The sequence below is a fragment of the Miscanthus floridulus genome, chromosome 8 (assembly GCF_019320115.1).
Source record: "Miscanthus floridulus cultivar M001 chromosome 8, ASM1932011v1, whole genome shotgun sequence".
Taxonomy (NCBI): domain Eukaryota; kingdom Viridiplantae; phylum Streptophyta; class Magnoliopsida; order Poales; family Poaceae; genus Miscanthus; species Miscanthus floridulus.
The window spans coordinates 80,798,938-80,813,854 of record NC_089587.1 but is presented as its reverse complement, the minus strand read 5'-3'; the positions used below and the strand labels follow the sequence as shown (position 1 = coordinate 80,813,854).

The window sequence follows — 14,917 nt, the reverse complement described above, 5'->3', positions numbered from 1 at the left end:
ATTTTGATCAAACTTGAGATCTTTTGACTTTCCAATAAAGTTAGAATAACTAATAATTTGGGACCAATGAAGCCATTATTGGGGCTTCACCGGCTCCTACTACTATAGTACAGAAGTTGGAGGCCCCAATAGCCATATCAACACGAGCAGCAGCGATGAACTAGACGTAGGGACTTTCTGCCCGAACCAGTATAAACCTCATGTCCCCTAAGCACACCATCCGAGCCAGACGTACAATATTAGAAATTTTATCATCGATGGTAACTCGAAACACCAACAGTTGACGCGCCAGGTAGGGGCCTTTTGCATGTGTCGACATCCACATCAGGCCTCGAATGGTTAGTCATGGTGTCAGCTGGGTCTCGAGCGCGCATGTGCGCTTTGAGAACCTAGACTTCATCGTCACGATAGAGGGAGGGTTGGTCTAGGCTCCCGCTGCCGTCCAACCTCTCCACTTCACCGGCCTCAACACGATCGCCAAGGTGCTTGAAGAGCTGCAACTGCACGCACCAGAGGCCCACACCCTCGGGAGCAACTAGCTCCTCGGCTTCGATTACGGGAGGCTAGAGTGCTAGCTTGGCGCCTTTCTAGGACCCCGGCCATCCTAGGAGGGCCTACGCCACCTCACCTTCTTATTCACTAATGTCATGATGCAGCTCGCAGGAGGAGAGCCGATCTTCCTAGAATACCTCATTCGGAGCACCCCGACAGCGCTCCCGTCCTGTCTCCGCAACACCGCAGAGACCGTTGGCCACCTCGTGGCGCAATGCACGCCTCCATCCCCCACGAGCGATGAGTTCATGGGAATGACCGAATATGTCATGAAATCTTTCCATGACCTCCTCACGGGAGAGTCAAGGTCACCCTCTGACTCTAACTCTAGCAGGGGAGCCATCACCCTTCTCATGAATATTTCATGGTAGGTACCCCCAAGGGACACATCAAAAGCATCCACGAGGGAGAGGCTACCCCAACGAACAACCTCGACAATGAGGTCGATAGGGATACAAGGGCCCCACCTCACCTATGGGTGGAGCAGCTGAAGGCCTGGCACCAAGAGCTCGAGGAAGCATGACTCTAGCTCGAGTAGGGACACATGAGCTCAAGCGCCACGGAGACGGTGGGCGTGCACGCGCCATGGCTCGTGACGTGAACTAGAGGATCATTGAGGACAATGAGGCCCTCCCACACTTCACCCGGGCAAGCCAGAACATCACCGTCACAACGACCTTGCTCCAGGGGCTTCCGAGGCCCACGACGCCCAAAGATCGACGGGCCCATCACAAGATTCGCACGCTACTCGAGCGTGCGGTGGCGCAGCAGGACGTGAGCTTGTTGTCCTGATGACACAAGCTCGACCCTAGCCAGCGCACGCCCTTAGAGTGGCCCAACATGGACGTGTCAGTCCACCAGGCATGGCAAGGCGGCAAGTCGCACGCCATGGTCCTAGTGCATGAGTGTCTCAGCTACAAACGTGATGCGCATGACACCATCAATGCCTATAGGTGTGCCTACGGCCACGTGAGGGAGGGGGCTAGCCACAGCTACCACCCTCATTGTTACGAACGCTACGACAGCGACGAGGACCGAAGCTCGAGCCCTAACTTGCCAGGACCTTAGGCCTTTGGCTGGCACATCCTCAATGCCCCTTTCCACCGTGGTATTGACCGCCGACCCACATCCCAAAATACTCTAGGGAAACAAACCCCAAACTGTGGCTCAAGGATTATCGGCTTGCTTGCCAAGCTGGTGGAGCGGATAATAGTGATTTCATTATCCACAACCTTCCATTGTTCCTAGCCAATTCGGCACAAACGTGGTTGGAACACCTTCCACCCAATAGAATCCAAAGTTGGGCGAACCTGAAAGAGATTTTCATGGGAAACTTCTAGGGCACATACGCGCGTCCTGGGAACCCATGGGATCTCAAAAACTATCGACAGAAGGCCAGGGAAACTCTTCAAAGGTACATCTGATGCTTCTCCCAGCAGTGCAACGAGCTTCCTAATGTCGCCGACGTCATAGGAGCCTTCCTATCTGGGACCACCTGTGAGTCCCTAGTTCACAATCTGGGATGTAAGGGCCCATGAACCACCAAGGAGCTCCTTGACATTGCCACCAGCCATGCCTCGGGTGAGGAGGTGGTCGGGGCGATTTTTGACCACCTCAAAGGTAAGGCAAAGCAGGACGAGGATGCCAGCAAAGGTGTCTCCAACCGTCCTAGCAAGAAGAAGAATAAGAAATGGTGCGAGAGCTCGCTCGTGGCTGCTGCTGACTGCAAGGGGGTTGGAAGCCCACCGAGGGTACCCCGAACACCCTAGATGCACGCTGGATGGCTGCCTCATGATCTTTAGAGGGATAGCGGCCTATGACTCCAAGCATCGCCAGAAGCTTGCGCACCACGAGGTCTATACAGCCGAGCCGGCCACGCCTACTTTCCTCTGATGGTCAAAGTCCGCCATAAGCATTGATTGGACCGACCACCCAGAAAGCGTCCCATAGCCAGGAAGATATCCGGTCGTGGTCAACCCAATCATTGGTATGAAGTGGCTCACCAAGGTACTGATGGATAGAGGTAGCGGCCTCAACATCATGTACGCCAAAATACTCGACGCCATAGGCATCGACCGATCGTGCATCTGACCGATTAGAGCGCCTTTTCCACGGCATCGTGCCTAGAAAGTAGGCCATGCCACTTGGGCAGATTGATCTACCCATCACCATTGGGGATCTGACCAATTATAGGATGGACACCCTTACCTTTAAGGTGGTCAGGTTCCATGGAACCTATCATGTCATGCTAGGACGTCCATGCTACGCGAAGTTCATGGCCATCCCCATCTACACCTATCTTAAGCTAAAGATGCCAGGACTTTATGGGGTCATCACCATTGACACCTCCTTCCAGCACGCGTACGAATGCGAGGTCAAGTGCTGGGAACATGCTACGGCAATCATCGCCTCTAAGGATCTTGCGGCCATTAGGAAGGAGGTCGCCGAAGAAGCACCTAACCCCAAGCGGTCAACTTGGTCTTTTGAGCTTATAGAGGGCGCTAAGGAGGTCCTCATAGACCCTAGCAGTTCTAAGGGCAAAGTAGCGTGCATTGGCGCCACGCTTTCCTCCAAATAGGAAAGCGTGCTCATCGATTTCCTCCGTGTCAACAGAGACATCTTTGCGTGGAGACCCTTAGACATGCTAGGCATTCTAAGAGAAGTCATCGAGCATGCCTTGAAGATCAGGCTAGGCTCCATGCTGGTGAAGCAGCGCCTACATCGCTTCGACGAGGAAAAGCATAGTGCCATCGATGAGGAGATTATGGAGCTTTTGGTGGTCGGGTTTGTCAAGGAAGTATACCGCCCTGAGTGGTTAGCCAATCCCATTCTGGTATGAAAAACAATGGGAAATAGAGAATGTGTGTTGACTAAACTAGTCTCAACAAAACGTGTCCAAAGGATCCATTTCCTTTGCCACGCATAGACCAAGTAGTCGACTCGACCTCGGGGTGTGAAACCCTTTGCTTCCATGATGCGTACTTTGGGTAGCATCAAATTATGATGAAAGAGTCTGACCAGCTCGTGACATCTTTCATCACCCCATTCGGATCATTCTGCTACATTATGATGTCGTTCGGTCTGAAAAACGCGGTGTCTACGTACCAGCGCTATATGCTTAAGTATTTCAGGGACCTCATTGGGTGAACCTTTGAGTCCTATGTAGATGACATCGTGGTCAAGTCCAAATGGGCTGACCAGGTCATAGCCGACCTAGAGCAGACCTTTGTGAAACTCTGAGCAAACGACATTAAGCTCAACCTCGAGAAGTGTGTTTTTAGGGTCCCAAGGGGTATGTTGCTGGGTTTTATCGTCTCCGAGCGTGACATCGAAGCCAACCCAGAGAAGATCTCGGCCATCATGAGGATGGGCCTAATTCAGAACATAAAGGGGGTACAATGAGTTACAGGGTGCCTCGCCGCACTCAGCCGCTTTATCTCACGTCTCGATGAATGAGGACTGGGGTCTATCAGCTCCTGAAGAAGGCCAACTATTTTGAATGGAAGCCTAAGGCCCAGGAGGCACTAGACAAGGTCAAGCAGCTCCTGACAAAGGCCCTGATCCTAGTCCCTCTAACCGATGGGGAACCACTTTTGCTCTACATTACGGCCACCACGCAAGTGGTCAGCGCCACCCTGGTGGTAGAGCGGGAAGAAGAGGGACACACCCTCAAGGTGCAGTGTCCCACATACTTCATTAGCGAGGTCTTGTCCGATTCCAAGACCCACTACCCCTAAATCCAGAAGCTCCTGTATGCCGTCCTTATCACCAAGAGGAAGCTATGCCACTACTTCGAGTCACATCCGGTGACGATCGTGACATCCTTCCCCCTCAGTGAGGTCATCCAAAACTAGGATGCCATGGAAAGAATCACGAAGTAGGCACTCGAGCTGATGGGTCAAGGCATTTCATATGCCCCTTAGACAACCATCAAGTCCCAAGTGCTAGCTAATTTCGTTACAGAGTGGACCGAGGTCCAAATGCCGCCAGCAGTCATCGACCAAGAGTGCTAGACGATGTACTTTGATGGATCGCTGATGAAGAAAGGCACTGGTGTGGGACTAGTCTTCGTTTTGCCCCTTAGGGTACGCATGAGGTACATGGTTCGTATCCATTTCCCCTCCTCCAACAATGTGGCCGAGTATGAGGCATTCATCAATGGCCTACGCATCGCCATCGAGTTGGGTATCTAACGGCTCGATGTCCGGGGTGACTCTTAGCTGGTCATCAACCAAGTCATGAAGGAATCAAGCTACCATAATGCCAAGATGGCTGCATATTGCCAAGAAGTCTGCTAGCTAGAGGATAAGTTCGACGGTCTCAAGCTCAATCACATCCCAAGGCGTATCAACAAGGTGGCCGATGGAGTGGCAAAAACGATGTCTGGTCGAGAGCCAGTGCCAACGGACGTCTTCACCAGTGATCAATACAAGCCCTTTGTCTACTACAAGGAGCTAGAACAAGCCGGTGATGGGCCGCCTGCCTTGGGCTCGGGGGCTAACAAGCTAATGGCTCCATTCGACCCCAAAGTCATGGAGCTTGAGGAGGATCCAGCGATAGAGCCTAGCCCTTTGGCCAACTGGAGGACTCCTTACCTCGACTACCTCCTCCATTAGGCACTGTTGATGAACAAAACAGAGGCTCAGCGGCTCACTTGTCACGCCAAGTCCTTTGTCCTTATTGAGGGCAAGCTCTACAGGCGAAGCCACACCTAGATCCTGCAGCACTGCATCCCCATTGAATGAGGGAAGCAGTTGCTAAGTGATATCCACGGTGGGGTCTGCGGGCACCATGCCGCACTAAGGACCCTAGTCAGAAACACATTCTGATAGGGCTTCTACTGGCCAACCATAGTAGTCGATGCTGAATAGATTGTGCGCACCTGCAAAGGGTGTCAATACTATGCTTGGTAGACTGACTTGCCAGCCTAAGCACTCCAAATGATCCCCATCACATGGCCATTTGTGGTCTAGGGGCTCGATCTGGTTGGACCTCTCAAGAGGGCACCCGAGGGCTATACGCATTTGCTTATCACCATAGACAAGTTTACAAAGTGGATAGAGGCTTGATCGATCTCCGCGATCAAGTCTGAGCAAGCCATGTTGTTTTTCCTTGACATTGTCCATCGCTTTAGGGTCCTGAACTCCATCATCATAGACAATGGCACGCAGTTCACCAGAAAGAAGTTCATCTGATTCTATGATGAATACCACATCCGCGTCAATTAGGCCGCTGTGGCGCACCCCCACATGAATGGGTAGGTCAAACGCACAAACAACATGGTCCTACATGGCCTCAAGCCTAGGATCTTCAACCGATTGGACAAGTTTGGTGGATGATGGGTTGTGGAGCTTCCCGTGATGCTCTAGAGCCTGAGGATGACCCCCAGCTGGGCCACCGGTTACACACCATTCTTCATGGTCTATGGTTCCAAGGCTATCCTCCTGACTGACCTTGATTATTGAGCACCAAGGGTCTGGGTGTATGACGAATAGGGAGCCGAGGCGTCCCTCGAGGATGCCATGGACCAGCTAGTTAAAGCATGCGATGTTGCCCTCCTCCGCTCGGCAAAGTACCAGCAAGCATTGCACTGGTACCACAACCATTGAGTGCGTGGATGGGCCTTCAATGTCGGGACCTAGTGCTCCGCCTCGTCTAGAGCAACAAGAACCGCCATAAACTCTCTCCGCCATGGGAGGGACCGTACATCGTTGTGGAGGTGCTCTGACCAGGCACCTACAAGCTCAAGACCATCGACAGTGAAGTCTTCATCAATGCTTAGAACATTAAGAAGCTATGTCACTTTTACCCTTAGTATATGCACACTTTCTCTCATCAGTTTTACTATCAACTCCCTAATCTTTAAGTAACGCCCGACCCCAGCAATGGCAAAGGGTCGGGCCTCACTCAGGGGCTAACAAGAGCATATCTATCTAGTAGGCATTCTCTACAACCAACCCTTTCTCACGTTAAGACCCAGAAGCGAGGATTGTGGAAATAGATGCTGAGTAAAACTGGTCGAACTACAAGAAACCTATGCCCCAGCAGCTATGGCGTTTTTGCTCATCAGCGTGATCAGAGTTTTTTTCGCACCCTAAGCTTTTGTGGCCTTAACTATGGAAAGAGTCGGTACTTGTTTAAGAGGGTATCCACCTGGCAAAAATTCTCTATGCCCAACCCTCTCTCACGTTAAGATCTAGAAGCAAGGGTTGCGGAAATAGATGCTGAGTAAGGTTGGTTAGACTACAAGAAACCTATGCCCCAGTGGCTATGGCATTTTTGCTCACCAGCGTGATCAAAGTTTGTTCACCCGCAACCCGAGCTTTACAGCCTTAACAATGGAAAGGGTCAGAATTCATTAACCTTTTTATACAAGTTTGCCACCTAGCTTATCTACCTAACTAATTTCTTAGGCGGGATGATCTCATCCTCTATCTCCATAGGTAAGTCCTATGCCAGCGGGTCACACAAGTCGATCGGACGCCTTGGCCACTGCCGAGAGATGGGTAAAGAGTAGTAGGATGGCCCATGCAGGTTATGCCAACTCTGTCATGAATGATGGACCTAGATTCCACTCAGACATATCTAGTAAGAGCTCTTTGAACCCATCACTCGAGCTAGCAAGGTAAGTCCTGTGCCAGTAGGTCACCCAAGTTGATCGGACAGCTTGGGGCGCTACCGAGAGATGGGTCATCTCTAAGTGACACCCAACCCTAGCAATGGTAAGGGGTTGGGGCTCACTCAGGGGCTAGCAAGAGTGTCTATTCAGTAGATATTCTCTATGCCCGACCTTTTCTCACGCTAAAACCTAGAGGCAAGGTGTACGAAAACAAACGCTGAGTAAAATTGGTCGGACCGCAAGAAACCTATGCCTCAGCGGCTATGACATTTTTGCTCACTAGCATGATCAGAGTTTTTATCCCCACACCCCGAGCTTTAGCCTCCGCCTTCCCAAGAAGGGTTTGGAGGGGCCCACCAGTGGAATCTCCATCGAGGAGAGGCCAGTAGGTCACCTAAGTCGATCGGACGGCTCGAGCCGCTACCGAGAGATGGGTCATCTCTAAGTGACACCTAGCCCTAGCAATGGCAATGGGTCGGGCCTCACTCGAGGGCTGGCAAGAGTGTCTATTCAGTAGACATTCTCTATGCCCGACCCCTTTCTCACGCTAAAACCTAAAGGCAAGGTGTGCGAAAACAAACACTGAGTAAAACTGGTCAGACTGTAAGAAACCTACACCCCAGCGACTATGGCATTTTTGCTCACCAGCAGGATCAGAGTTTGTTGCCCACACCCTGAGCTTTAGGCTCTTCCTTCCTAGGAAGGGTTTGAAGGGGCCCACCTATGGAATCTCCATCGAGGAGAGGCCAACAGGTCACCCAAGTCAATTGGATGGCTCGGGCCATTGCTGAGAGATGGGAGGGAGTAGCAGGATGCCCCACATGGGTTAGGCTGACTCCATCATGAATGATGGACCTAGATTTCACTCAAACATATCCGGTAAGAGCTGCCCGAACCCATCACTCGAGCCATCAAGGTAACTTTACCAACCCCCACTTTACTTTTCCAGTGCATAATCATCCATTCATCCATTCTCATGCATGCATTCATACATTCATCCATACATTCATCCCGTACATCCAAGCATTGCATAAGCAATTATTGTATCACAATGCTTCATGTCACGTCACAAAGCGGTAGTCGTCTCATTCGATATGAGCGGCGACCGACCAAGGTTTGAAGGCCGGCCCGCAAAGGGTTCGAGACCACCTCGCGTCAAATAGAGCCAGGGGAGAAAACATAGATGAGCCCCAGTGGCCTTTGCCCGACCCACTCAGAAGCGGAAAGGGTCATCTCGACCTTCTCGTTCAATCATAACCTCGACCCAAGCCCACATAATCTCCATCGAGGGGAGGCCAGTGGGCCACCTGAGTCGGTCTCTAGAATGACTCGGGCATCTACCAGGAGGCAGGTTAAGGAGCAGTGGAATATCACATGAGGGCTTTGCTGACCCCATCATGAATGATGGACCCGGATTCCACTCGGATGTGCCCGTTAGCGAGCTCACCGAGTGTGACACTCGAGCCATCGAGGCAAGTGTTGTTAGCTCAACCCCTCTGGTTGCAGAAACCGTGGATGGGGTGACACATAAAACATGGCCGACCCCTACTGAGCCCAACGGGGCTCGAGGGCTCGAGCTGCCCAACCCCAACTCGGGAATCCGACCGACCGAGGTTCGAAGGCCAGCTCACGAAGGGCTCGAGGCCGCCTCATGTTAAATAGAGCCAGGGGAGAAAACATAGATGAGCCCTAGCGGCCTTTGCCCGACCTACTCAGAAGCAAATAGGGTCATCTCGACCTTCTTGTTCAATCCTAACCTTGAGCCAAGCCCACAGAATCTCCATCGAGGGGAGGCCAGTGGGCCACCTGAGTCGGTCTCCAAAATGACTCAAGCATCTATCGGGAGGCAAGTTAAGGAGCAGTGGAATGTCATATGAGGGCTATGTCAACCCCATCATGAATGACGGACCCAGATTCCACTCGGACATGCCCGTTAGCGAGCTCACCGAGTGCGTCACTTGAGCCATTGAGGTAAGTGATGTTAGCTCAACCCCTCCGGTTGTGAAAACTGCAGATGGGGTAATGATCACAAAGACGAGCCAACCCTCGACCAAACCCCCGCTACATGTAGGGGCTTGAGGAAAGTTGGACTCGCAAGGAGACTGAATGCGCGGTCACAGAACGATGGCTCAGATCCTAGGGAGGGGAATGTGTAAAAACTAAGAATAACGTTTCTAAAACAAGATATGCTTTCTCCTACTAGTTTCGCTATCCTCTCCATGATCTTTAGTGACACCCGACCCAGCAATGGCAGGGGGTCAGGCCTTACTCGAGGGCTGGTAGAGGTATATATACCCTTTCTAAAATAGTCGCCATGCCTGATCCTTTCTCACATTAAAAACATAGTGGCAAGGTTTGCAGAAACTAACGACTGAGTAAGGCTGGTCAGACTACAAGAAACCTACACCCTAGCAGCTATGGCACTCTTGCTTACCAGCTGTAACACCTCTGGTGTTACGAGCTTGCTTAGCATTGTGATTTAGGCCTAAGAAAAATTTTTGAAGCGAGTTTCTTGGATTTTTTTATTTAAAACATACTTGAAGCGATAAGCGAATCCGGTGTGACTCAGTTTTGTAGACTCAAATAAATGCCCAAGTTAAGTTACTCAGTGCGTGAAGATATTTAGAAATGTCTGACAACAAATCTAGCAAATAAGTAGCGGATGGTTTGTTCTATGGGATTAAGTGTGAAAAACAATTTTTGTAAACCAAATAAAATGTAGCTGTTAATTCATATTTAGATAAAAGTTTGAAGTGCAAGTTTAGTAGATAAAATAATATTTTTTGGTGTTTGAATTCTAACAAAATTTTCTAAATCTTAGTTTCATGTTTAGTATGATTGGTTGCATCAAAGTGTGTACTTATGCCTTCATCGCATTAGTAAGTTGTTTTCGGTTCGCTTTTAAACGCGTGCGCGACGTCGTTCCATCCGCTGCCACTGCCTCGTTCTGCGTGTGCTCCTGCCATCTCGGGTCATGTCCTGGTCCCAACACCGCTGCGACACTGCCGGTCGCCCGTGTGCGCTTGCTTCCTCATCGGCCCCACCCTCGTCATTGCTGTTGCTGTCGTGCATGGTTTTGCTTGCTTTCCCGCCCTCACTGCTTGCCACGTCGTCTCCTCGCATTAACTCAGCCTTGCCTTTGCTAGCAGAGCATGTGGTTCTATCCCTACTACGCCATGTCCCTTCATGTTCTATGTGCGTGTAGGCGTCGCTTCTAGCCACGTTGTGCCAGGCCGCACATGCTGCTGCCCCTTCCTCTACTTCTTGAGGACGCCGAGCTGCTCTCGCCCTGCTCACACACTCACATGCTCTCCACTCGTCCTTGCCCTATTCTCCCTCTCTGGCTACTGCTTGCTGTGGCCACATCGCCTTGGCCTGCTCCACGTGCCGCTGACCCCGATGTGCTATTGCTTCATCTGAACGCTGCAGCTCAACGGTGCCCGCGAGCGACTCCCTCCCTACTCCTCCATTGCTACGCAGCTGCCCGAGCTGCTGCCTCGGTCGCTGGTGCATGCCATGCCCGCTGCTCTGCAGAAATTGCCATGGCCGCGCCCGCCATCGTAGCATCTCTCACCTGTCGTCGCCCTGCCCCTACGGATGCGCTGGACCAAAGCCCATGGTGCTGCCCCTCCAGAGACGTCATTACCCCATGCACCGTTTTGTCATGGGCCCTGGGAGCACCATCACTAAGCCACCATCACTGCGCCTTCCGCTCCCATCGCAGCTTCACCTCCATTGCCTAGCGCCCCAAGCCCCCGCTGCGCCCCCAGCGCCACTGCCACGTGTAGCTTCGCCTTGCCTCCATTAAGCACCAAGCACCACGCACGAGCGTGCCACACCCCGCTATGGCCACACCCACCATACCGGTCCGCAGCGCTCCACCATGGCTACGTCCGCTGGTGCCGGCTCTTCCCCGCGCGTGAGGCTCCCTTGGTTCCAAGCTAGAGCCACGGTCCTAGCTCCTGCTGTTCCCCCCATGCCATTCGCCTCGCCTTGCTCCTCCACGCCATCATGGCCGCTTCCTCTGCTGTCACCGTGCGCGTGAGCGTGCAAGTCCACAGCATGCCCGGGCTATGTGGACCCACGCCGCTCCACCTCCGCCATCGCTGTGCCTTCCGTAGTTCACCATTGATGCATGCTTGTGTTGCGCTTCTCTGCCTCCTATTGCGCCCCACCGTCGCTCCTTGGCTAGCCATGCGCGTGCGTGGCTAGGGTGCCATGGGCCGCCTTTGTCCGCATCACCGATGCCCGTGCGCACGGGCGGGTCCGACGCTGCTCCTGTGCTGCCTGGTCGCCATTCCACCGGTGGGAATCGGCCGGAGCCGGTGCTCCCCTGTTCCTCTGTTTTTCCATGGGAGAAAGAAGGGTAAGAATCCAAGTAGAAAGTTTGTACAGGGTTCTAGGTGTAAAATATGTGACTCGCATGAATAGTGTAGTTGTACTGCGAGTTGATTTGAGGAGAACTCGGGGGCCCTCATGCAAATTTGCCATCGCACCTATGGGCTCGTCCGCATGGGCCAGCCTATTGGGCTGCTCACCCTACGTCTCCACTATCGTGGCCTGCTCCACGCCTCGCTAGGCTGGTCGCGTGCCGCTGCAGTAAGCGCGCCGGTGGGCCACCAGTCTGGCTAACTAGGCCGTGTGTGCCTAGGCCGCTCACGCCCACGCCCGCCGGGGCCGACCTGGTGCCTCCCGCGCCTAGGACATGTGCGCACGTTGAGCACCTGGGCCGCGCGTCTGCTGGGCCGAATAGGTGTCTGCTGGCCCATTTAGTTTTATAAAGCAAGTGTTAATTAGTTTCGAAAACAAACTTGTAAAATCTATATAAATTTGTGTAGTTGACCAAAAATTATGAAACCAATTTTGTTAGGCTCCTAAAATCATGATCTATCTGTTAGTATAGTTTCTTCACATAGTTTGATAATATTCTTGGAAGATATATAATTAATTTAAGATACTTAATATTGTAAAAATATAGACTTGTAGGAATTTTCGTGATAAATCGGTGATAGTATTAACTCTAAAATTTTTACAGTAAATTATTAATATGATTAACTGCTCACTATAATTTTTATAGCTCTAGAATAATTAGTTGCTAGATAGATAATGATGCCCATTTCGAATAAAGATTAAATTGATAGAATGTAACAAAGAAACAACTTGGGTTTGTATAACTAAACCTTTGTTGGAAAATAACGCCTTATTCGCCAACTTGGATACGTAGCTTAGTAATGATTTCAGTGTATTAATTACATCTTTGCATTGCATCGCATTGCATATCATAATAGGGACGTCGATGGATCACAGAGTCATCGGGAGTTGTGGGAGAATGGTGCTTTTGGAGATCATGTCGCCTGATAGAATGCTAACTTTTGGTTATATTTTAGCCAGGCAAGCCCTGGTGCATAACCCCTATTTTGCTGCACTTTAAATTATATTTGTGCATTAAGTTTTAAGGAGTTGAATGAAACCCACTTCCATATATATATCTTTATCCTATGAGTCTTACTAGTATGACAGGATCATGTAGATTGCTATGCTACAGGACTTTGATAAAAGTCGAGTGATTGCATGTCACTCGCGAGATATAGGAAATATATTACTGTATTATTATCACTTGGAAAATATAAATTGTGGAAAGGAAAAATGGTGACCGGGTAGGGATATGGTTTGGGTATTGGTGGGTGTAAGAGGTTGTGTCGTACGGCTGTGGGGCATAGCTTGGTTACACTGCTTTCCCTGTCTATGTCGGTTAAGGACCAATCGTTGCATAAGTCGCTAGGCAAGTCATAGACTTATTATCCCGAGCACATACTTAGGTTTGGGCGCTTGGAAGACTTGTTGCTCTCTTGTCGTGGGTTCTTGCTCTTTCTAGACCGACTAATTGGAGGTGGGATGGTGGAGGTCCTTGCACCACACTGAGTCTGGGACTTAGGAGCGGGGGCATAGAGTCTAAGTTTGGATGGGGACCTGGACCCCATGATAGGAGGATGATGGGTTGGTCCTGCTTGTGCCTGGGGTACAAGCGGGGCATGTGTTTTTGGAGTACCTAGCTAGAGGCATTGATTAGCAAATCGTCAGGAAATCCGGTACGGCTTGTCTATTGGAGGCGGGGATGGTGGAGGTCCTTGCACCGCACCGAGTCCGAGACTCAGGAGTAGGTGCTTGGAGTCCAAGTTTGGACGGGTACCTAGACCCCATGACAGGAGGGTGATGGGTTGGTCTTGCTTGTGCCTAGGGTACAAGCGGGGCGTGTGTTTTTGGGTACCTAGCTAGGGGCATTGATTCGTAAATCACCAGGAAATCCGATATGGCTTGTCTAAACTCTAGCATTGTAGTAAGAACGAAAAGATGAAAGATGGAAAAAGGAACTCTAATTGCTTACCACCTGCTTGAAAGTAGCACATGTGCTTACATAGAATGGTTAGTTAATGAACTAATGCACTACTAATAAAAATCGAATATAAGGACGCACGCTTAGTAATGCTTCCTGCAGATGCAATAAACCCACAAGTCAGATAGCCTTGCATATCCTTGGAATCTTTTCTTTCCTCCTATTAGGTAAGTCTTGTTGAGTACAATTGAGTACTCAGGGTTTTATTTCCCCCTGTTGCAGGTGACAGGTGGATGCTAGAGCTAACCTTTGTGTGTGGATTCCTCCTGGTGGGCTCAGAGAGGATTCCTTTACGCTGCGATCATAGTTTTTATTTATAACTCTCACTAAATGTTTTTTATAAATGAAAGTTTATAAACGGTTGTCATAGTTTACATATCAATGCTTCATCATGCCATGAATAGATAATTATTTTTGTTGTAATTCTGATCACATATTTATAATCTGCTGTTACATTAAATTGTTCATAACTCTGATAATATGAATACATTTCACTGTTAAATAATAAATGTTATACTCTGATGTTACATGTAAAGAGATGTAAGAAATGGTTAAGAATGATGTAAGTTTTATTCTCTCATTTGTGATCCTAATAGAAAAATGTGGATTTTCGGTTCTCCCCTGGGGTGTGCCCGATGGAACCATGTAATTTAGTGTCCTCCTTCGAGTGCTTAGTGTCTAATAAAAGATGAGCACTCCTAGAAGGTATTAGATTAGGCGGTTATGCCATAGGTGGTATCAGAGAATAAATGAGGAAATAAAGCTTTGAAAACCTTTTTCTAAAATAAAATTTGACAACAAATACTTTTCAAAAAGTTAGGACGTTATATGCGAAGTTATATAAGTAGCCCTATTACTATGGTTAGGTATCCAGGATAGATGGCACTCTGCTGACTTAGGTAGGTTTAATCAATTTTTCTATAGGTACACTAACACCGAGCATAGTCCGATAGTATCAACTAGTTATAGGGAGAGAACGATGTGCCAAAAATTTGAGAATAGTTGCCTTATATGTTGGTAACAGTGGAAGGACATATAGGACATGCATTCATGCATATCCTATTTGTGCTTTGTAGCGCTCATATTGCTTGTAGATATGCCATCCATAGGTGTCACGCGTGTCGTATTGTGCACGACTGACCATTCCTGTTCTGGAGTTATTTCTGCACTGTGGCATCGTGCTTCATGTTCGCCCGTGGTTCACGCTTGTCATGACCCATGTCTCCCTGTACTCTTTTTTTGTGCTCTTATCGGACACTTGCCTTATAGTCATACTAGTCAGAAATGGCCTCGGACATCGCTCACCTCGAATGCGTGGAATTTTGGTCATTCACTCATAGTGATCCCATGCG

At 49.9% G+C, this 14,917-nt stretch overlaps 1 protein-coding gene across 1 annotated transcript; it reads left to right on the top strand.

Moving 5' to 3' along the window:
- The first annotated feature begins 2,689 nt into the window (after window positions 1–2,689).
- LOC136469474 (uncharacterized) lies at window positions 2,690–3,130 on the top strand. Its single transcript, XM_066467657.1, has one exon. The coding sequence runs from the start codon at window positions 2,690–2,692 to the stop codon at window positions 3,128–3,130; it is 441 nt and encodes a 146-aa protein (XP_066323754.1).
- Window positions 3,131–14,917: the final 11,787 nt, after the last annotated feature.

Excerpts from the sequence above, each read along its gene's own strand:
- LOC136469474 (XM_066467657.1), top strand. The coding sequence starts at position 2,690 with ATGCCACTTGGGCAGATTGATCTACCCATCACCATTGGGGATCTGACC.